Here is a 24,072-nt window from a genome sequence, read left to right as displayed (position 1 = left end):
TCAGATATAATCCCTGTGTGGTGTTGATATCATTATCCCATTATTTTACACATTCCTTTGAACTGTCTGGTACAAGCGGAACTGGACATTCTTCTGGTCAGGTCTGTTTGGGATACCCACAACCTAAATGCAGACAGACTTTATCTCATTATTATCTGCTTGTGGGCCTGTTTGAAGCAGCAGGATTCCAGACTTATCAGTTAAGCGCGACAACAGCTTGCCTTTTGTTTTGCCTAACCTATATTGCTGTGATTCTGCTATGCAGTTACGGTTAGAACTTGCATCATGACTCTAAGAGCCACATAAAAATTGTTTCTCAATATAGTCTCATATTACACTTCTATGCAGGTTTTGGGAAATAAACATGAATGGACAGCAGAGTTCCTGATACACTACCTGATGGATGAGTCTTCCTTCAAACTATAGATGAGAAAGTGGGTCTCTCACTGTGGGTAGATGTAAATAGAAACCCTGCAGCCCTAATGGCTCCAAGCACAGCTGCTGACTCACAGGCCTCAGACAGAAAACCCACCAAAGTCCCCATTGAAGCACTCTAGGAATGCTATTTAGGGGTGGCACACAAATACGTATTAATGCTTAATTAAGCATGGCATGAGTAATATACTGACTACCTTGTTTCAGACACTGTATGACAGGATTCACTTGGAAATGGACATTTTAAACTTTACATGTTAAAGGTACATGTCAGGATAACCTGCAAATGTTTCGTAATTGCGGCACTCACTGTGTCCAGTGTTAATTCTTTTGAAAACCTCTAACAAGAGGACCAAAGCTTGGCTAATACATCTGTATTTAGAAATGAAATCTGAGAGCTAGAGCATCAAAGGAAGTGACAAAAAAAGGAAAATAAATGGGACAAAAAAACATTAAAGACCGTTAAAATGATCTTGTTTGCCAAAAGTAAGTCCTACTGGTGCACACAAATCAACAAACAAGTACAAAACTGATATAAGGCTGGTTGTAATATGATACTGCCAGCCAAAGCATTTCAAGCTCAGCGTATCCTCAAAGCGGACTCCCTTTCTTAGTGTTCTCCCTGGGCCATTTTTGCCTCATGCATTTGATACAGGGTTGACACAGATTTTTCCTAATGACACGCTTGTGAGCAAACATAAATATAGCCTTTTTCAAAGTTAATTTTAATTTAATTTTTTTTTTGGGGGGGGGGGCTAGAATACAGTCTATCAGCACCTTACAGCATTGTCAGTTTTAGTGAGCCTCATTTAACCTCATAATCTTTTTCATTTCCTGCTCAGGTTAAGGCACACATTGTTCTGTGAACACTCAGGGCAATAGAGCTCCTTGCTCCTCTGTTCTAAGTCCTGCTGGGCATCAGGGACAACAAGGGGACTGCTTTAAATAGCAGCACAGTTGTGGCAACTTATCATGACTGTAAGGACAGCTACCCCAAGTCACACTGGACCCTAGCCTCAGCTGCTGTAGATCAGCCCTGACTCCCCTGTTAACATTTTTACTGGTGGTACAGCCCATGCCCCCCCCCCCCTGCTGAAGCCCCAGTAGACTACCTCAGCATTAGCCACAATAACAGGAACACTTCTGACACTGCATGGCACTTATTGAAAAAAGTCCCTCACACCAAACGCTAATGTTCATGTCCGCATTGTATCATCAAGAAAAGACTAGAAATCGACAGAGCTGGAGTCTGGTCAGAGTCTGATATTCCCGGACAAAACTACTGATGTAGAGGTTTTCTGGACTCTGTTGTGTTCTTACTGAGGGCTTGCATGTGCTATCCAGACTAGACTGTGACCAGCCCTCATAGGTGATGAACTCTGACAGCCCTTTTTTTGCCCAGCAGCTGCCCAGTTATACAGGGTTAACTGAGGTTAAAATAGTTCTGCTGAAATGAGTGGTCATGCTCTCTTCAGTTTTCTATGATTCCCTTTTAACAAGTCAATGCAAATATGCTCAAGAACGTATTCTAGTGTGGTTGGCATTTTAATATTGTTTCTCTTGAACTAAACCAGCAGTGAATACGTGTCATAATTTCCCATGCTTGCTGAGTTCTTAGCTATTACTTTAAAAAACAACTGCACCACAGAACAGGTGCTCCCTGTAGAAAGAGCAGGTCACACTCTTAACCTGTTGCTCGAAAGGGAGAACAGACAAAGTAATGTATTTAATTTTACATGAAAAATTGTAATTATTAAAAGTTATGATGTGGTATAAGTTTAAAATGCCCTGCTGTGACCCTCCTGTGTGCAGTATTCGAAAGCCTATCATTTAAGCCCTATCAGCTGTCTGGCATTGGCAAAAGTGAGTCATCATAACTCTACATTACTGGCTTGTTGAAAAAAAAACTCCACCAGAGAGAGACTGCTGAACAGTAGTGCTATCCATAACTGGCCACAATCCCAGTCAACACTAACCGCTACATTATTAAAGACACCTATATAATCGGGCATCAGTCAACAGTTGGTCACACCCTGGCCTCTCATGTAGACTTTAATTTTACTTCTTTATTTTGTTGCCACAATGGCAGAAATCATGAAGGGGATGAATGTGTTTTGCCTCCTGAACTGTTAAACCAATTGAACCATTATGTACATTTTCCTTCAGAGAAACCCACCCATCCCAAGGTCCTTCCTGTCATTGTTGCTAAAGTGAGCTTTGTGCAGGATAAATGGATCTCTCACTGCCCTCTAGTGGGAACACACAGACAAATGCCTCTGCCACAATGTCCTTCTTAGCTTTGCTGTTAGCTTTTAATTCTTTAATTATATGTCCTGGTGATCCCTTTGTCAACCACCAAAAACTGGGGCCATAAATAAATATACTATCAATATACTTCCAACACACAAAACCTGCTTTTTTCTCCTTTATGATAATTAGTCATACATTACATTTTGATTGTCATTTCATGTGAGCATTCCAGAACTAATTACCAAGTCATGCAAAATGAGTTCAGATGACTGATGCTGTACACTTACAGAAGCATTTGAAATATGATACATGATATTGCTGGGACAACACAGAGCAAGAGGAGGATGTGCCTTTCTTTGGCATTAGGAAAATTAGAGCTCATCCTTCCTACATTCGTACACTTTTACTCAGGACCAGAGTTAGAGTTCCTTCCTCATGGAACAATGTATATAAGGAAAAAAAATCTGAGCTGATTGATGATGCTGAATTCCAGTAATTTTTTGAAAGTAGCAAAAGCCATTCTTGGTCAATGTGTTTTCTTCTAATATCTGTTTGTGCTTAACTGGATATTGCTTGTATGTTTATACAATTGTGTATGTTATATTTGTCTTTATGGTTCGCTTGAAAAACATATTTCATTCACAATGATAAGGTTACCTGGTTAATTTAAGGGGAATCTAAATGAATACAAATTAATCTTCTGTTGACTTAATATTGTTTATGCTGTAGCAGTTTAGGATTGCACTGGCCATCCAGCAATATAAATAAGCCTATATTAAATGTTGGTATTTGAGCTGAATGGAGTTTTGAAAGTGCTCTAGATCAGCGGTTTTCAAACTGTGGGGCGCGCCCCCCTTGGGGGGCGCGGGGTTATGGCAGGGGGGGCGCGGATGAATATGTAAAAAAAAATAAAAACTAAAAAAAAAAAAAAAAAAAAAAAAATTTTTTTTTTTTAGTTTTTCTTTTTTATACTAAGATCACGGCATAGCTGGACACAAGTTCTTCTGCTTCGTTCCCCTCACTGCATTTAAATGCATTCAGTAAATTACAGAGAAATAGGTCTCGTTAAAGAAAAAGAGCACCAAGCCCAACCCAGAGGACCCTGCATACATTTTGTTTATTTTAAATTAATATTTTTATGGAAAATCCATGTGTCCTTCTTCAATAGCTTCTAATTCATCAGACCCAGTGTCTCCAAATTATTTGTTCACACAAAATTCCTCATATTTAGCCTCTTAATTGTCCTCTCAAAGTGCACCAGATTCATGCATTTCACTTTAAAAAGGTGAAAAAAAATCTCCCGGGGGGGCATACCCCCGGACCCCCTTAGGAGGGTCTGGTTCTCCACTGGCTGCTATTCTCCTCCAGCAGGACATTGGAGGCACTAGCGAAAAAACACTGGGTGTGTGAATGACATTTAACTAGTCAATAATTTGGGCAAGTCTGTCTGCCTATCTTTCTCACTCCGATGCACACTCAGTCAGTATTATTCATGCTTAAAGGAAGCAGGATTAAAACACTGGATTAAGATGTTAAAATGTATTAAATGTGTTTAAAAACGCACAAAAATGTTTAGAATGTTTCAAAAACATGTTTAAATTTGTAAAATCATTTTTTTTTTTTGGGGGGGGGGGGCTCCGCTGAAATTTGTTCTCTGAGGGGGGGCTCACTCTCTCACACTTTGAAAACCCCTGCTCTAGATAATTCACATGATAATTATTTCAATGTTGAATGGATATAAGAACATGTAGGCCAACAAGAGTTATTTATTTTATGTATTAGGATATGTTTCATTTAATTTGGTCTCTTCATTACAATATAAATACTATTTAAATCATTTTTTGTTAACAATAGCCTAGCCTATAGGCTGATTATATTTTAGAGTCCCAGTCTCATGCTAGCCTATTATCATATGTTATTGCGTGAGGCGATATAGCCTAAATGGCACATATTTAGCATTGCTATTTAACAATAGGCCTATTTCTTATTTCTATTTTCTAATTTCAATCTCTTTTCTTAAATGTGAGCATCTGTAGGCTAATGAATTCATGAAGTATTTTTTATTTATTTTTTATAAACTACTGATTCTGATTTTAATTGTTGAATACATCTGTAGGGGTACACCCCTATGCTATTTATATGGATTTCTTTTTGGAGGAGAGACTAGTGACTCCTGAGCAATAATGTGGAAAAACGAATGGACTTCTGCTTCATGATCTGATCAGGACTTGTTGGATCTGATCCCCATGATCTGATCAGAGGGACACGGCCTGCAGACATGCGCAGTGATGACAACGTCGATCGAGCTGATTTGAACGACTTCCTGGTCCGGGAAAATGTGACATTATCGCGATAGATTGGCTGTGTGTAATTCAGCGGCAGGGGCCTGACACTGGAATGCGAAACTACAAGTTGTTTGGCCGAAACAACAAATTGACAAACCTCAGCGCACCGTTTGTGAAACACCACGGCTCTGCTCGGGAGTCAGTTATGGCCAAAGACAAGATGTAGATAGGCCCTACTGAACATATGGTAAGTTCAATAACGCCGTCGGTGGTTTACATTTGCTGGCTTTAGCATGGTTAGCTTAATCCATCAACACCCAGGCTAGTGACAGCTGACCAGCCTACAGGACCAAGCTACGGTTAGTATTAGCTCAGTTAGCTGACAGGCAGTTTAAGTTAACTGTATTAAACATGGGACTTGTTAAGGGGATTGTGTTACTTATTTAGCTACTGTTAACCACGGATGATCTCCCAGTAATGTTAATGTTGTTAGCTGTCGTAGCCCCGGAGCACAGCGGTGTGGTTGCTAGTCTGAGTGATGCACCGAGGCTAATCTATGCTCATAACTAGCCTGCTAGGTATCGACGGTATGTCGTCGTTGCTTGGGAAGGCTAAACAAACAACAACACACTGACAGGCACCTCGCTAACACCCATGTGCTAATGTGAATGAATACCAGTAACGCCGGCCTGTTGTCTTTGTGGTTGTGTGTTATATTCTGGCTGTTTCACCTACTCTTAAAAAAAACTCATGTTGACCTGCCTTGTACAAGGCCATTTAATTGATACGTTTGCTGTGATAACTGCTGACACATTGGATGTGTTGCAGACATTTGGAAGGCCAGCGGTGTCGAGGGGATTACTGCGAGCATGCATATGACATTTGAGTTTTGTCTGTCATCTCTGCATCTTCAGGGATGAGACGAGATAGGTTGTTTCAGCAGTGGGCTCGTTGACTCAGGTGTTGGCTCAGGATGGCGCAGGGAGGCTCTCAGTTAGACTACAACATCCTGCAAGACCTTAAGCAGCGTTTCCCAGAGATCCCAGAGGGGGTAGTGTCACAGTGCCTTCTGAAGGTATACACACACACACACACACACACACACACACTCAAACACACACACACTTAGTCCTGCATATGGTCATAAAAGCTGTTTGCAGAAGTTGGACAACTGTGACAGTGTGATATTCACTTTGGTAGAAAGTATTATTATATTTTGAGATATATTGCTTTGTTTGTACTGCTCAATTATCCTCATCTTGTATAATCCCGTATGATGCATGATGGACTGTAAGGTAACTGTATTTGCATCTTAACACTCACTAATCCACATGGCATGACTGAGACTGTTCTTTGCTGCTGTCCCAGAACAACAATAACCTGGAACTCTGCTGCCACCTGCTGGCTCAGGAGAGTAATAGATACCTGTATGGTGAGTTCCATCACAGTCCAGAGGAGGGACGACTGAACCGAAACCACATGCTGCACATTAGCCTGGGCTACCCGGGCTCCGAGGTAAGCAAGGCAAATGGAGGAGCAGCAGGCGCGGGGCGCTCCCTCGTGCACAGCACCAGTGACACTCACATTGAACCCCAGCGGCCCAGCTACCCTGAGCCACTCTCAGCCCCCGCCACCATGGCCCCCTCCCCGGGTTACAATCCTTTCTTCATGAACGATCAGAGCCGGTCGGCTGGCACTCCCACCCCTCCACCCACAATGCAGGGCATGTCCCCTACATACGCCCAGGGCCCACGTTACACCATGAACCCTATAACAGTAACACTTTCACAAAGTATACCTAATGTCCCGCAGGCTCTACAGATCCCCCCTGGGCACTATCCTAGCACTAACACCACCCTGTATATTCGACCCTCACCCTCTCAGAGCCCACAGCCAGCTCCCTGGACCTCCTCAGGAGGAACCGTGTATCAGCATCAGCAGTCCCCCTACAGCACTCCCACGTATGGCTCCCCTTACAGCTCCCCACAGCATCAGGTCCATCCACAGCCCCAACCGCAACCCCAGCACCAGCAATATGTCTTCCTCCCTATTAGTTCGCCAACCATCCCCAGCATGCCCTACCATCACCAGCAACAACCCCTGCAACAGCCAGCAGTGTACCGGCCCTACCACACAAAAAGCGCCATTAAGAACCACATAGAGATTACCTTGGAGGGTCCACGGCCTCGCAGCAACTCACCTGTGCACACCCCACACCCCCAAGGAGCGCTTTACATGGCCACCAGCCCCTCGCCCAGCTCCCCGTCTCGGGGCATCACTATGACTGGCCCTCCAGGCCCAGCAGCCTTCCACCCCGGGATGTACTTGCAGCATCAGGGCCCTGCTAGGCCTCGGCCCGCTTCTTCTCCTCAACCGGGCCAGTCAGCTTACACCTTCAAAATCAAAGTGTCCCCAGGAGGTCAAGCCCAAAGACCGCTGAGCTCCCCTCCTGTGGCTGAAGCGGAGTCTCTCCTCAACATAGTAGACCAGGGGGAACACAACGCTGCCCCTGCACCCATCCTGCCCATCTCCGCTCTCCCAGGAAACATTGCCAGTCAGTTTCAGCAAATGCCCCGGCGTTCAAGCTCAGGCTCTGATGACTATGCATACACACAAGGTAAGGGATTCTTATGCGTTTCTATTTGTAGCTTTGCATGTGTGTGACTCTAAAGTGTCTAGTGTGTTCCAGTTGGTGTTGACATTTGATGTTTGTTTGGGGTCTCTGTTCTGTCTAAAATAAAGGGTATTTCCAGCTGGGAATTTTGTTGCTTGTCTGTCCCATTGTTTTCTGCATGTCTCTACACCGTCACTAATAAAGTACCGAAAAAGCATTATATATTCAATTGTAAATATTTAAGATCTCACACTCTCACCGATTTTGGATACGATCATGCTTTCCATTGATAGAAAGTGTTAATACTGTAACTGGGAGAAATCCTCACATTCCCACTTTACGTTTTAAAATTGACTTATTTTCTGAGAGTGTTAAAGTTTCTGTGGCATTTAGCTGCTAAGACGTTCCCCTCCAGCCATTTAAACAATGTCCTTTTGTCAACTTGAACTATTTTTGGTGTTTTGCAGTGATGTTGATCGACAGTTTGTTACCCCCATATATCTTAATGTTAGGGTTTGGTTTTTACATTCTGAATCCGAGCACTGAGAGAAGGTTTTGTATTGATTTTTCAAAATTTAAATTCTTATATTTTAAGCTTTTTTTGTTTGTTTGGTATGTTTCACTCCAGCTCTCCTGCTCCACCAGCGGGCCAGGATGGAACGTCTTCTGAAGGAGCTTCTGATGGAGAAGCAGAAACTAGAGCAGCTGAAGGCCGATGTCAACAACATGGAATATGACGCCCTTCAAAGACGCTTTCGACGAGTCAACTCCACCAGTCTTATCCCTAGAGTAAGGACTGAACACATACTCTTGTTTCCTCTTTTGCTCTTTTACATTTTATGTCATCATCAGACAGTCTTTTATGCTTTTTCACATTTTCCCAAAAGAGGATGTACAAGCATGGACGATCAAATTATTACTGATTTTTGAAGTTATTTTTACTTATAGCTGTGTGGAGGCTAATTAAAATGTAGCTGACATTCTGGGTTTGAATCAGGCTTTGGACTTAATTCTGTACTGCTCAGAAGGCAGAAAAGAAACTAAACTAATCTTAAATACAAATTAAACTTTACTTTAAGTGGCTACGAGGAACTTTAAGTTTGTTTTCATTCTAGGGATGCACCTAGCGACTAATTTACCTAACCTTTAAACAAAAGTTTTCATTTAGACTAGTCGACTAGTCTATAAGCAAGAAAACACTGAGAAAACCAAGCCCAATGTAAACGCTTAAGGATACCTTTAATTTGATTCATTCATTTTAACAGACAATTACCACACCGTTAATGTAAATGCTGTTGTAAAGTGCCCCGCACCGTTTATTATTAAGACAGTGCACATTAAGATAGCGGCACATCATCGGACACACATAGGCTACCGGACGGAAAACACATAAATCGCTCTGTGAGGCGATCCAAGTAGGTCTAATTTTGTGTGAAGAGAGTTATTTTAAGTGTGTCTTTAGAACGTTTTTGTTAAACTTTAGTGCTGTGCTGTTTGTTTAACACTGGTCCATAGAGCCCCTCTTGTTCTGTTTTGTGTGGTTTACCGCCGCCACGCGTAAAGCCAGCAATATAACCCGGCTTACAAAAAAATGTCTGATGAACGAGAGATCTCACAGCTGGGATTCTGAGTGATAAAATTCAGTTGCCCTGCCTTTCCGCTGTGGTCAAGATAACCTTTTTGCTTTGTGCTCTCTCTCCCTTTTTCAACCTACACTTATACACACAGGTGGATTCTCAGACATGTAATGTTCAAGTCCACGTGCAGGGCATTCAATTACTAACCGAATAGTATTTCTGGTGTCGACTAGTGAGGCAGCGGGCGTATAAACGTTTAACCGACTAGTCATGTGCACTGCAGCCCTAGTTAATTCTAGCAGCCCCTTTGGACAAACGCGGTAGTATTTTTACAAAGCCAGTTGATGTTCCTTGGTGATCATAACTGGCATTTAGAAAAACTATATAAAATAGTAATAGCGTTATTTGCACTGATGGTCTCATTTGCTGTAACATGTAATTTATGATCATCAGATGAAACCTTTTGATAAAATATTTAAAGGTCTTCGTAGCTACTATAACTTAGTCTATGTGCAGTTAAAATGAATAGCATAATAATCAACAATGGTTGGATAAGTTGCACTGTTGTATCATGCAAAGTGAATCAGTTTGTAGGACAAACTTTGTACTAGTAATAAGAAGTTTGAGCAGAGTGATGGTGAATATTTGCTTGTCTATCTTTGTCTAATCTAACTGGGTTGTTTTGTTTACATCGGCTGCAGCCTGAAGAGATGACCCGATTACGGAGTATGAACAGACAACTTCAGATTGATATCGACTGTACCCTGAAGGAGACGGATCTACTGCAGTCTAGAGGTACGCACACACACACACACACACACACACACACACACACATGCAAATTCCTACACATAAACCTTTGAAGTTGGTGTCTCTGATTTATTTGAATGCATTGTTCTTGAAAGAACCTAGCCCAGAAGCAAAGAGTGGTAGGTACAAAGTGATGGATGAGATTTCATCTCGCTGCATACAGATGCAGCTTTTCAAAATGACCAGCTGGTCTGTGACAGGACCCGGGCCAATCCAAGACATGATCCTTGTTGATTACATAATTGATAAAAGCATTGCCAAGCTGAGATGTTGTAACTGGCAGCAGGCCAATGGATGTGACCAATTGCTTTGCAGCCAGCCCAGTGCCACTAAACATTTGGTCTTACTGGAATATTCTTGGAGCATTTGGCTGCTTTTTTCAGTCTTTAAAATGCCTTTTTGCAAACACTGTCCAACATGTCTTCAGTGTTTCCCCCAGCGCTTTATAGCTAAGGCGGCCGCCTTAGCAACGCCAGCCGACCCCCAAAAAAAATAAAAAAATATTTAATTTTTTTATTTTTATTTATTTATTTTTTGTGCTGCACAATCAATGTACTAGCAAGCGCGATGTGTGTGTTGTGCATGGTCATAACTGCGCGAAAGGCCGCGATTTGCGGTAAAAAGCATGTGTCTCCAAGCGTTTCTCTATCAGCTGCTCTGTGTCTGCGGCTTTGCGCCCGCGACCGTACCGCACCGCGCGCGACCACGGCATGCACGCGGGAGAGTTAAACGAGCAGAAGAAAACCGAGATTTAACTGGTGGCGATAATAAACGCAGTGCAGTTCTATGGGGATATTTAGCTGAACAGAAAGAAGTGCTCTGCAAAGCTAGAATAGTTTAAGACTCCACATCACTGTGGCAACACAACCTATCAGCGCAGAGAAAAGTTTGAAGAAGGCATGAGAGTGATGGCCTAGGCAAGTTTCAGTAAGTGTTTACAGAAGTGCCAAACTAGGCCTACTGTCTTTGAAATGCATTAAGTCATTTTAAGGGGAAAACACATTGTATTTATTATTTAAAGTTATTTTTAAAACAGCATGCTAGTGTAGGCCAAGAAGATTTATTTTCTGAATTTTCAATGCTGCTTTATTTTTATGTTTTAAATTGGGAAATACATGTTCCGAAACGACCTCTGTATTTAAAAATAAATCAAGCAAGTAGGCTTAAAATAACCATTAATCGCACAACAGCCCTCATCCAAAAAGGAACTTTAAAAAGTTGTATTTGCACTTTGATGTGCATACACATGTTAAATGTATGGTCCATTATTTATATTTAGTGTGTCTGTATAGTATTGCACCAAAACAGTAGAAGTTTTCTTTAATTGTGCTTTGTACTGTCTGTACGTTTACACATAATTTGTACCTGCACATAGCAAACAAAATTGCCAACTGTAAGGTCAGTGTCTGTTTTATTTTTGTATTCAAATAAACAGTTGTTTATTTCTTTACGGCGCATTGGCATCTTTGAGCAAAATACCCCTAAAATTTTCGCCGCGGCGCGGCATTGACCACCTTGACTAAGACATTTTCTGGGGGAAACACTGGTCTTGTAGTTGTTTTTAACACTGGCTTCCCCTTTGCCACTCGTCCATAAAGCCGCAAAGGGAAACCTGAGGAGCAGTTGTTCTATGAACAATTTTTCTTTACTTAGCCCTGAATGCTGGCTCCCGTCACCGGTGCTTTTATCACATTCTCTGTTTTTGAGGATGGCCTGCCAATGAATAAATCTGAATTTGTAGAAGAAAAAAAAGCAGCCGCAAAATAATTGGATTTCCTAGTCGGCCCTGACTTTCAACATATTGCTTAAGTTGGCATTGCTTAAGTAATGATAAAATACTTGTTCCAAATCAAAATATCACATTAGTTACACATTAGGATTTCACAACTCTGCTCTTGCCAGATGTTTCATTATGTTGCTGCAAAAACTGAGCCATTTTCAACTCTTTTGCCTGTTGATGCCCTGCGTTCTGTTTTTGCTGGACTCCTCTGCTTTGCAATGAATGAGGAGACAGTTGTTGCCATGAGGCTCAAAGAGAATGGCTGCAAACCGATTAGACCTATGTTTAGATGCACACTTCCAAACAAACTACTTTATCTGATTTTCTGCTTTCCTCCACAGGGAAATTTGACCCAAAAGCAATGAACAACTTTTATGACAACATTCAGCCCGGACCAGTGGTCCCGCCCAAACCTGGAAAGAAAGGTGAGAATTTTCGTGAAACTAGATGAGAAACCTTGCTGTTTAATGGATGCCCATGTCTGTCAATTTTTTTTTAATGGTTGGTGCTTGATTGGATGCCTCACACATATCTGTTGAATGACGGACTTGAGCTGAGGACACTTAAAGACAACACACTGCAAATCAATAGAGGGAAAAATGTTACCTTAAAGATATCATTATGAAGTCTACCAATTGATTACTTACATTAAAACATTGCATTTTTGTATTACAATTTGTTTAATGTTTGAATACAAATGCAAATTTAACAATGTTCGCACATTTGCATTTTTAAAAAAGATAGCCAGATATCAAAACTTTTTTTAATCATATGTTCAAAAGATACTTTGTTTCTAATAAGAAAATGCATCATAAATCAGACAATTAACAACATATGAACAAATCAAAAATTATTATGGAAAGTTTAGTTGATGCAAGTGCTGTAAAAGTTGCGATTTTCCGTTGAGTATTACAACAAAATAAACTCATGGTGAGAAAAAAGATGTTAAATGGTTGTATGGGAGAAATATACAGAGACAAAAAATGTATATTAAAATAAACATGTAAATGTACATTTTGTAAATGTACCTTTTTATTTATACTAGTATGAAATAAAACTGGTTATGGAAGCAAAATAGACAATAATCAAAAAATTTGCATGCAGTGTCTATACTTAAATACCTTTTTCATATACTACTACTCTATATATTGTTTCTCTTAGCAGTGGATCAGAGCTCCAAGCCAGTGCCGGGGCACCAGACGGACGAGGACTTCGAAGGCGCCCAGTGGAACTGTGAAAGCTGCACCTTCCTTAACCACCCTGCACTCAACCGCTGTGAACAGTGCGAGATGCCACGCTACTCCTGAGCTTAGCGCTGTGTTGCCCACCCCTGCCCCATCTCCTGCAAATCCTTGGATAGTATAAGCCCCACCCCTCCAAAATCCACAGAATCTGTCTGGAGGTCGCCCTTCTGTCAATCAACCTTTAAGCCCCTCCTACCTGCTGAGGAAGAGCCACTATCCCTCTCTGCCCACTAGCCCTGATCCCGACTACTGCTCCTGTGCACTTTGACCCATGTTTCCAACGGCGGATGTCGATTCCTTTTTTTTTTTTTTTTTTCTGGACTGTTGGAGACTCTTCTCATGGCAAAATAAAAGAGGGAGTGACACACCGTGACTCTGGCAGTGGTTGGGGCGGCGCTTCAGAAAGGTCAAAAAGATGGAGGAGGACGAGCTACGATTTACCTTGAGAACATTCCTGGCAGAATGAGTGACAGCCCTGTTTACACAACTGCGCCAGTTCCTGGACTATGAAATGAGGGCACTTCCACATTTATCCAGGACCTGTGATTCCCTCTCTATCAGTGGAACAATGAAATTATATATACGTTCTGACTAATGCGAAATGTAGACTTTACACTGTATCTGGCTCTGTATTAGAGCCCATTTCACTGAAAGAAGAACACTAAAGACACTTGCATATTGAGTATATTCCTGGTACTTTTATGCATATTATGCCACCCCGTATTATGTGTTCGAACGATGTCGATGATTTCCTGTGCAAATGCCTCAACTTGCTGTACTTAATAAAGGAGCTGGTTCTATGTGACTTGACCACGCACAGCTGGCATGTCTGCATAGTTTGTCAAAATTCACAGATGCTCCTTTCTCCCAAATGAAGCAAACACACCTTTTTTCCAGTACATGTTTATTTTATTAGTAACCAAACCAGTGGGAATCCTAAACTAGCCAGCAAATGGTAGTGGCATGCACACAGTCGCTCACTGTCACTCATGTTTCTGACTAAACCGAATGAGGATGGAGAAGAGTTTTATCATCGGTGTCATGTTTTGACCACACTGTCGGCCTCAACTTTCCATTCTCTTCTTGATTGATCCCCACAGCTCTTGCACTACTCATGCACAGCACATTGCACTTTGCCGTCGTCTAAAGAACTTAATTATAAACCTTAACTTAGATGCAAAAACAAAGTATTGCTGTCCTTTTCAAAAACGACAAAAATGATTTTCTTCTAGAGATGAAGCAGAACAATCTACCTTTGTATTCTTACTGGTGCTTATTCTGCTGAGAGAATTTTTTCCGAATGGAGAAGATAAGAGGCATCACATGGGGGTGAGGAGTGAGCACATGCTGCGTGATGTGATCATGCAGACATGGGCACCAGCTCCACGAACATGTTCATTCGCCTTCCTCCTTCCTTTCCACTAGTCTTCTCAGAATGAATAATACTTTTATTATCTTTACTGCACATACTTACATATAATACAACCATTTGATAAAAAAAGCAGCTATATCTTGTTGGGTTATGCTGTGGTGTTTAATACCAGCCAAAGGTATTACCGTGGTTTACATGTGACCGGCGATGCTTTTCATTAACAAGTAAATGTTCCTCTCACCAGTATGATATCATTTAGAAAGTTGCTGTGGAATGTTTTTACTGTCTTAGGTAGTTTGTGTTCATTATGAGTATCTCGGACCCTATTAATAGCCTCAAAGTAGCATGTCGCATTTCCTTGGGTGTGCCCTGTCCTAACTTTGTCATCCTCAGGATATCACTTCAATAGGATGTTTTCCTCCCTGCATTCATTCTTGCCCTCGATTGGCCAGAGTTTACATCATTCTCTGCCCTCTCTGCTCCGATTGGTTAATTAGTTCTGGTAAGGGGCCAAAGAATCCATCTGTTCCCTCCAGATTTTCTGCCTAGTTCTAAGACCTGCTGCAGTTCCACTTAAAGGGGACACAGGCTTATTTTGCGGTTGTTTGTTTTAGTTTTTTTTTACAGCCGGCTTTGTTTCCAAAATACATTTTCTAAGAGAGCTTGGGGCTTCGGTTCCGTGAGAAAATAAGTTCACAGTATCAAATGAAAAGAGGCTCATTTCCAGTCCTGAAACTAACAGCAAGCATTTGTTTATTCCTATTTTGTCTGTGGTCGTGCACTGTGTGACAGACAGCAAAGTTTCCTATTACTGACAGGAAACAAAGAGTCTCGGTTTGTCTGTTTCGTTCCCACATAGTTTTAGTAGTAGTCTTCATAGTTCTTGGGGTTGAGGCAATAGAGAATGGCTCCTCCGAATGAAAAGATGGTGGACCCCCAGGCCAGGCCGTAGCCCCAGTTAAACTCATGGTACACCCTCAGATTGACGCTCTCTATGAACTTGATGGGGAACAGGACCAAGCTGCAAACCTGGAGCACCACTGCAGAGGGACAATGGGAAAGAGAGGAGTCACTGGTGTGTAAAATAAGCATGGTAATTACATACCGAACAAAAGACATGGCCATTTGAATCACATATTGTACTTTTAGTGCCTCTGCTATGGCCTACCGTGTGCAGGCCTAGATCTGGTTGGAAGCTGGACAGTCGTCATTTTGTATTTTTGTGCTATACTTAATTTTTATTTTATTTTTTTTAATAGGACAGAATATCTTCACATACCTGCAGAAAACAGCATGACAGCCACGGGCTTGTAACAGCGACTCCTGGAGCTGGTGCACAGGGAGATGAGCGCCACGAAGAAGGAGAGCAGAGTGAGGACCGCCCCCCCCAACAGCAAGGCCAGTGTGGCGATCTGCCAGTCTGAGAAACACACACACAAACACACACACACAGGGAGGGGAAGAGGAGGAGGAGGCATGAAATCACACTGAGATAGAGGGTGACATACGTAGGTAGCTAAAACGGGGTTACTCTGGAGAGCCGTGTCTGAGATGCTGACAGGAGGGAGGGAGGAAAGTTGGATAGATAGATCATGAGCAGAATAGGCAGCCGGCCATATTGCTGAGCCGCTGTGCTCAGTCTATCGAGAGAGAACAAATGATTCCACCCACTGAAGTTTGAGGTGAATAAGCGCAGCGGAAACACAAACTATTTGCGGGTCAGAGGCTTAGAAAACTCCTCCTCAAGCGTAAATCTGTAAGCCAGTGGCAGGAGAATAACCTGAACCGTGCGGCCGGTCAATAACCCCTATAGGGCAGAGAGCAGCAGTGTCTGGCTGACAGTAGTAAAAAACAAACAGGGACACTCACACAACATGCACGTTTTATAAGACACACACGCCAGACTGTGATTTCAGCGGTTTTGGGCAATGAGTGCCCGATGCAGCAGAAAAAGGCAAAGTGATTCCTGTGAGGTGAGACTCAGATAATGAGTATCCATCCGTCTTGGAGCCGATGCCAGCTCAGAAGCAGCATTCTCAGCATTTCACTCAGGTTTATTCCACACACAAAAAATATAACTAAAATAACAGCTGTCTCAGTGTCTCTTCCCCGTTGTAGGAATGCCAAAGTGGGGACAAAAATGGAAAAGCTACTGTGTTTGAACAGAAAAGAAAGAAAGAACCAAATCACATTTCGATGTGAGTTTGCTTTGTGCAACAACAAATCAGAAGAGTGCGTTTGAGTTTTTTGAAAAACTTAATTAGCTATGGGCCTTTAACCAGGGACTGTTGAGAGACACACTGTGTTATTGTTTGAGATAACAGTGAATGGGGATGAATGGGTCTATTTTGTTACTTTACTGTGTACCCGCGGAAACAGGAGGTCTACATACATGTAAACAGGCAGAGGATATTATGTTGAAGCATTTGATTACAGGGGAGTAAATAAACTAAAGGACCTAGCCGATGAAAAATAAATAAGTAGCATCAAAGCATAAAGGAAATTGGGCTGTGCATAAGGGGATTCGGTATTACAGTGGGTGAACAATGTCATACTGAAATACTTGAGTTTAAGAAAATGTGTTGTCCTTTTTTGACAAGTGCGTCTGTGGAAGTGTCTATTATGGAGCCAAGGAAATTAAAAGTATGTGAATTTAAAAAGGAAAAACATCAAGCATTGCCAATAATTTTTCCTCTCTATTGAGGCAGAAAATCATCAAAACATTCACCAGCGGAGAGAAAGTGACGGGACATAAGCTGCTTAAAATACAGTTCCCACTCTTGTTGGAGGGAAACTTTATTCCAGGGGCCAAGCAGCTCAAATATAAACAAACATCAACTACTTTTTGACCAAATATGGTGCAAGACTTAGAGTTTAAAAATGGGCCCTGTCACCACAGGATGTTGGAAGGAGCCCACAATAAGCAGAGCACTCGCTCCCTCCAGCATCCAGCTCACAGAAGACGAAGGCCCCCTTAAAGACTGAACCCTCCCTGACTCTCCCGGCCACTGCCTCTCAGCACAGGGCCGCAGTGACTTGACCTGCAGCTGTCAAAGCCTGTCGCTGGGGAGATATCTTCTCTAGGTCAGCTTGGTGCCTTCAGCCCAGCCAGTGTGCAACCGAAAGCCTTATCAGCACACCCGTGAAACAGCAGGACCCCGGAAGTCCTCTGGTTTCAGATTTGGAATAGACCCTGAACGCTGTGGAAGAAACACAGCCAGAGCTGCAGTGCTCAAAGGCTTTGACGAACAGGAAGTGCCAAACTATTAATCTGAGCCCTGTGTGATGACAGATGGAAATGGGAGATACAGCATGATAGATCCAATCTGAGCGTTAATTACAGCCCTGTGTGTGTGCATGTCAGGGACCGCTTCAGTTCTAACCGAAAAACATCCTTCAGGGCCCCGATTCTGTGTCTTGGTCTGAGACAATGGTGGCAAGATCTGTGTCACAGAAGAGCCTCGAGTATCTCTATCTCTTGCTGTCACACACACTCAGTCTCACTCTCTCGGGGCGGCGGGGTGGAGAAGTTTAAGGAAAGCAGGAAGATCTTAGAGGTCCCTGGTTTTTGTGGACCCCAGTGTCCCCAAGCAAGACACTGAGCATTTTACAGGCTCCAGCTCTGTGCTGTGACATCCATCAAAGATAGGACATTCACCCAAATAAGGGGTCGATAGCGTATTCCATTATTAATAAGCTTTGCCATCACTGTGTCTGGCTGAGCTGGACTTTCTCTCGCTCCACATTTGTCCCTTCATCTCTCACCGACCTGACATTCGCACACTCTGCTCTTGCAGGACTGCTCCACATTCCTAGCCCTGTCAGGTAGGTAACTGTTGTATACTTGACCTCCAACCCTTGGCCTAAGTGTGTGTATATGTGTGTATGTGTGTACTTGTGATGAGGGGAGACTGTGGTAGAGAGAGAGTAACAATTTGTGTCTGTGTATTTGAAGCCCTTCATGCACATGTAACAAGGCAATATCTCATGTCAACTTTCTAATTCACACTGCATAGTTACCCAAACACACACACACACACACACACACACACACACACACACACACACACACACACACACACACACACACACACACACACACACACACACTGAGCTGCCAGCTGGTGTTTCAAACTAACAGGATTTATTTAATGCCCCAAGCATGACGCCGGGGAAAATATTGGGGGGTTGGGGGGCAGAAACTGATTCCTGGGATTCGAATCAATAAGGCTAGCCAAGCACAAGCCAGAGGAAATGGGCAGTTTGCAGTGTGCATTTACTGTGGTATGCACTGCTGAGGGCTGAGAGCTGACACTGAGACTGCATGTCTTTATATGGCACCAAAGTGCACTTTGTCTCCGCTGACAGAGGAGGATCTGGGGCCAGCGTGACCTGCAGATACTCATCCCTTAGACAGAAAGACAAACATTTTGTCAGACTCAGCACACGGGAGGAGGTCGAAGGCAGCAAAAAGTGAAATATATATAAAGCGGACACACACACACACACACACACACACACACTCACACACAAAATGAAGTCTGGAGCGTATAGTCTGAGACAGACCTACATAAGTTTTACCCACATTTAACATGTGCAGAAGAGAACTCCTGTAAGTATATGGGGTTATACATATATAATAAGCTACAGAGCAGCAGACACAATATTCATTTTCATTTAACCTTCATTTATACTCGAGAGATCATTGAGGGGTGAACCTCATTTACAATGATGTCGAGTCGAATATAGAACACCAATGAAAAACAATACAACCCATAAAACATTTGAACTTCAAGTTTTTCTCGTTATATTTGAGGTTTTAGTTTGTGCCGATGGTACTGGACTTTAAAGTGTTAATGTTATTTCTGTCCACTTCACAATACAACATCAGCTACACAAACTGTGGTCTAAAACGTGCTAATGTCACATTAAAAAGACAAGCACATTATAAGCCTAACGAGTTGCAAGCTGTCGTTACGTTAAATTTCATGGTTGTCAGGTTTTATTCAACAAGGCATAAATAACTGATTTCCTGGATTCATTGACTTGTGTGCATGCTGTTCATATAGGCTAGTGGTAATGACCTATTCCCAACCACTTGTATTTATTTATTTTAACCACTGAATGATCGGCTGTGTTTACAATATGAAATGCTTCCAGAAAAAGAAGAAAAAACTTAAATAGAGACAACTCCATGAAGAAGTTTCCCCATTACAGAACTACAGCATTTCTGGAGCGCTTCACTTGTTTCCCTGGTTACTAATCTCCAGGCATCTGGATCTCTGGGGAGTTCTCTGCTCTGGGTTGCCCTCTCTTCTTGGCCAGTGAAGAAACCCACACAAAGGCTCATTTTGTGAGCAACAAAAGGCCAAGTGAAACCCCAGCTGGACTTCTCCTGGCGAGGCAAGATTCCCACATCATTCAGGGGCGCTCTGGGCATATGTTTCAGAAACAAAGTTAACTAGCCTCGGATATAAAAATCAAAGGTGTCTTATCCACCACACTTTGAGACTTGAGGATAAACGTTTTGTTTCCCCATTGGAAAGCAGTGTTGCTGTGAAGCCAAATGTTAACTGTGTTATTTCATGTAGAACCGTTTGGCAGTTTAAATTAACCAGGCAATAGCTAATTATAAAGTAATTAACATTTAGCAGTCCCTGGGGTGATGTTTTAAAATTCTTACCCACGGAGCAGATTGGTTCAGGAGTGCACTGTCTGCACGGATCCTTTGTTATCCCTAAACGCTGCGTGTGCATCTAACTGGATTTGAATATGAATGTGGGTTCATATCTGCACACCAAATCCTGCTATTTTTTAAGGGTAAAACATAAAACTACAGCACCCAACTGATTTAAAACTTCCGAAGCAACATGGTGGGTCTATCACCTCATCACAATGAGCCACTGTACACATGAGCGTCTGTCTCACCGGTGGTCAGCGTGCTGCTGCAGGACCACTGCTCGGAGCTGACGGGCTTCCAGCAAGACGTCCACATAGACAGGTAGTACTGGTCATCCGCCGTGACCCACGCCGGGCTCAGCAGGGCCCCCACATCCAGGCACAGGGCGAGGAAGACGCACACCAGTCCCACCAGCTTCAGGGGCGTCAACGTCGAAACCCGGACCTCCTCTGTGCCGCTCACGGATGAAGCCATATCTAAAGTATTTTACTCATTTACTCACAAAAAGTAAAGAAAAAAAAGAAAAGAAAGAAAAACAAAAAGAAGAGGATCGTGCGTGTTTCCGTGACGGGGTTCTGTGTTCTTCCTCAAACCCACTATATTAGTCGGGTTAAAGACAAGTTGTTTCCCCCCCTGCCCGTGCCGTGGGTAGCAGGATGGGGAGCCGCCGCTCACTCCACGTTCCGAGTGCAGAGGACGATGCTGCCGCTGCTGTAGACCCAGCGCTCTGCGGACGGGAATGTGCGGCACGTCAATTATAACACCGTGCTGCACCTGCTGGGTCCTAGTGCCTACATCTGCTCACACAGCATCTCTCGGTCTAAGTGTGCGCACGAGTTGTGGCTTCTCATTGATGGGCGGTGGTGTACTTTAATTATGCTTCTTGTCAAACTAATCAGAATTACACAGGGTAAGTGCTCTGCAAGTGGATATCATAAATGCTTTAATAAGCACATGTGCTGATACCACAACTTTCAAAAAGGCTAAAGGCCTGTTGTCCGGGATGTTCATGAAGTATTCTTGGAAATGAAGATACCACTAACTGAAGTAGACACAGTTTGATGGAAAATGGAGGCACTCAAAGGTATAGGCAGCTGTAGTCTGAGGAACATGTACAAAGTTGGCAAAATGGTGCCGCCAAATAGGCCTACAGCAATCATTGGGGCAGAACAAACGAGATAAAATCTGTTTTCAGGCAAGTCAATTATTATTTTTTCTAATTTAACTTTTCCAATAAGAGTAAAAGTCACCTTAGTGGGTTCACTTTCTGTGCTTTTCCCTTGCAATGCACTTCACCCAACTTCTCTTTCTCCATTTCTGTCCTTCCTTCCCTTACACACACGCGTGCGCACACACACACACACACACACACACACACACACACACACACACACACACACACACACACACACACACACACACAGACACACACAATAATTCATGCTTTCCCTAATTTAACTTTGCTTATCCTTTTTCCTCAGAATGAATTCATATTGATTAAGACACACACACACACACACACACACACATACACAAGCATACAGTATACGTATATGCACACATGCAGTTTTGATTATACCCCCCTTTCTCTCATGCTCTCTTTCTCTCCCTCAGTTTCCGTGCATGTGTCTTTGATTTACAGGAGTGTAGGTCAATTGTTACTATAGGCACAGTCTTTCATCATTACTGATGATTATTACAGATTGTAATCAGTAGAGACTCTGTGGACTCACACAGCAACAAAAACACATACACCCACAGGACTAACTCATCAGTGTTATTATGACATTACTGCTGTGGTACACATATTTGAGGTACAAACGTTCACTGATCCAATAGAAATCTTCAAATCGACTGACAGAACATTAAGAAAAAGTTAACAGCCTGGAAAAGAAAATATAGGCCTAACTATTGTCTCTTCCTCGTCCATCAATAACTGCCCAGCAGTGCAACAAAGTTGACCAAGGCTGATTTATGTGAGCAAAATGTAAAATTAAAGCAGGCTAGGAGAAATGTAAGGCAAATATCTAATCTAACCTGATGCAATATAATCTAAATCCTCCGGGGGGAAATAACAAGAAGGATGCAGCTTAATATGATTTAGGCTAATTATTTATCTCAAACCAAACCAACATTTTAAATAACATTTGGTGGGGAAATTAACATCAATCAAATCTACAACAAGGGACTGAAATCAGATTTTATTTTAACATATTTTTAGCCTAGCCTTCATCATCTATTTTTACTATAAACTTAATTACATCCGTCGGTAGGCCTATGTTTAACTATGACGTGTACATCTTAACGTCATTGTAAAGTAAATAGTATGAAACACCCGCAAATGATGAACCTTTCTCATTGGAATCCATTTGAAGCAATGCCGGATTTATTTATTCCTCTTATTAGGGTGCATTTACACCCTTAATGTTAAGGCACTACGATAATTACTAGGATTGTTTGAATTCCCTGGTCGTCAATTGATGTGCCATAGAGCAATTACGCGCTGTTTACAGTTGTTGTGGTAGGCGGCGGTTTCAGTCCCAGAACTGTCCCTTTAACTCAAGGGGCAGGGCAGTTCGTGGGGCCGCTGCACGCAAACATAGTTTTGCGCCTGCGCGACGTGCCTAGCAACACTCTGGGGCAGCAGCGAGGACGTGGTACCGTTAAATGCGGGTTTTGGGGAAGAAAAAGGGTAAGCTGAAGTGATTAAGTGTATCTCTATACTAATAAATGAAGGCATACACGTGTAACGTGTAGCGGAGCTCATTTTACCGACCTCTGTGTCGTGATATGCGGACGTTTGAATCATGTGTCGCTCGTTAAATCTCATCCGAGGCAAAAGGCGGACTGATCCTACAAATCTACGCCGCTCAATACACGGGGCGCTAACCAGCTCCGAGCCGCTCAGCTCACCGACACATAGCGGACGAGAATGGTCTATTTGCAGTCTGAGTGAAGCTTAGCTGACATTGTTGTTTTATTTATATATATTGTTTATGTTTCCACTTCTGGTAATCTATTTTGGGGAGGAACGAGCAGTATTCCCGTAACACATGTTACACTGGTCAGTTAGCCGCCATTGGTCCCTGTCACTTTGGTCAAGGATGTCTCATATTTACAACAAAACAACGCCCTTGGCTTTAACACCTAGCTGTCGATATGTTCTTGTCCAAAATTAATAATTTGACTACAGGTTGGTAGACCTATTGTTTTTTTTTCTTCATACAACTATTCTGCTGTTATGTCTGTTTGGCTAAATTATAACTTTTCAAGTTTTTTTTAAAAGTGAGAAATCTGAATACAATTCCGCTCACTTTGGTAGCCGAAATGTTTGACATTAGGCCTACTACATCCCTTTCAATCTCTTCTAAAAAAATAAAAATTATTATTTTGCTGTGTGATTAAAATCGATATTTAAATAACTGTTCATCTTAAGAAAGAAACCAAGCGACATGTGCAGTTTTTTCATAGGGCGTCTTGTTAATTATTGTCTGATTCCTATCATGTATCAAAGCGGTATGTTAATGTGTGTTTGCTTTTTCTACAGATAAAGCACCCAAAACAGAACTGCAGGAATTATGGGGAGTGGTAAGTTTACGGATACTAGGCTATACATAACACTTTTTACCCCCACCAGGCTCCTCCAGTGTTAAGTTAAGTTAAGTTGTTGGAATGCGAGTCTTCAGGTTTTTCCTGGTGTCTTTAGCACACAATTTCCATTATTTCCTAGGGAAATGTCCTGTTTCTCTGGCATTTTGTGCGTAATTTTATTGACATTTTTTCTTTTTTATTTGCTTTTCAAGTCTTGTGCTGATGAACCAGTCACACGGACGCCATTACTTGTTCACTCAGTGGCACTTCATCAGACATTCCCAGTGCATGTTGTGGCATCTTGTGTTCAGATTATTTGGAGAGTTTATTGTTCTCTTATCCTGGATGTGTGAAACAGAGGGCCACTCTGTTTCTCTAAGATAATTCCTCCACTTTCTCTTATGTGGCTCAGGGATGGATGCAGCCAAATCAAA

The 24,072-nt window shown here is 42.3% G+C and overlaps 2 protein-coding genes across 4 annotated transcripts; one reads left to right on the top strand and one right to left on the bottom strand.

Moving 5' to 3' along the window:
• Positions 1 to 5,068: 5,068 nt before the first annotated feature.
• On the top strand, positions 5,069 to 13,812 carry tab3 (TGF-beta activated kinase 1 (MAP3K7) binding protein 3). Of its 3 annotated transcripts, none has more exons than XM_080032546.1 (7): positions 5,069 to 5,217; positions 5,885 to 6,045; positions 6,339 to 7,587; positions 8,213 to 8,373; positions 9,863 to 9,956; positions 12,093 to 12,176; positions 12,916 to 13,812. In XM_080032546.1, the coding sequence occupies exons 2-7, from the start codon at positions 5,944 to 5,946 to the stop codon at positions 13,056 to 13,058; spliced, it is 1,833 nt and encodes a 610-aa protein (XP_079888672.1). In that variant the 5' UTR covers positions 5,069 to 5,217; positions 5,885 to 5,943; the 3' UTR covers positions 13,059 to 13,812. The 3 variants fall into 3 exon arrangements, with proteins under 3 accessions (XP_079888672.1, XP_079888671.1, XP_079888673.1); XM_080032545.1 differs by having other exon boundaries at positions 12,913 to 13,812; XM_080032547.1 differs by lacking the exon at positions 5,885 to 6,045 and having other exon boundaries at positions 12,913 to 13,812.
• Positions 13,813 to 13,939: 127 nt separating this feature from the next.
• tmem47 (transmembrane protein 47) lies at positions 13,940 to 20,722 on the bottom strand. Its single transcript, XM_080032987.1, has 3 exons — positions 20,296 to 20,722; positions 15,647 to 15,787; positions 13,940 to 15,407 (listed from the first exon to the last, which is right to left on the bottom strand). Exons 1-3 carry the CDS (start codon positions 20,519 to 20,521, stop codon positions 15,229 to 15,231), a joined length of 546 nt encoding a protein of 181 aa, XP_079889113.1. The 5' UTR covers positions 20,522 to 20,722; the 3' UTR covers positions 13,940 to 15,228.
• Positions 20,723 to 24,072: the final 3,350 nt, after the last annotated feature.

The sequence above is a fragment of the Ammodytes marinus genome, assembly GCF_949987685.1.
Source record: "Ammodytes marinus genome assembly, chromosome: 8".
NCBI classification, from domain to species: domain Eukaryota; kingdom Metazoa; phylum Chordata; class Actinopteri; order Uranoscopiformes; family Ammodytidae; genus Ammodytes; species Ammodytes marinus.
This window is presented reverse-complemented; position numbering and strand designations above follow the sequence as displayed.

What these genes read in the sequence shown, in the direction of transcription:
- tmem47 (XM_080032987.1), bottom strand. Translation starts at nt 20,521, where the DNA reads ATGGCTTCATCCGTGAGCGGCACAGAGGAGGTCCGGGTTTCGACGTTG. An exon ending in CAGCAGCACGCTGACCACCG is followed by an intron (nt 15,788 to 20,295) that starts GTGAGACAGACG and finishes TGTGTTTCTCAG; the next exon opens with ACTGGCAGATCGCCACACTG. An exon ending in TGTCATGCTGTTTTCTGCAG is followed by an intron (nt 15,408 to 15,646) that starts GTATGTGAAGAT and finishes GTCCCTCTGCAG; the next exon opens with TGGTGCTCCAGGTTTGCAGC.
- tab3 (XM_080032545.1), top strand. Translation starts at nt 5,944, where the DNA reads ATGGCGCAGGGAGGCTCTCAGTTAGACTACAACATCCTGCAAGACCTT. An exon ending in TGTCACAGTGCCTTCTGAAG is followed by an intron (nt 6,046 to 6,338) that starts GTATACACACAC and finishes CTGCTGTCCCAG; the next exon opens with AACAACAATAACCTGGAACT. An exon ending in CCACCAGTCTTATCCCTAGA is followed by an intron (nt 8,374 to 9,862) that starts GTAAGGACTGAA and finishes CATCGGCTGCAG; the next exon opens with CCTGAAGAGATGACCCGATT.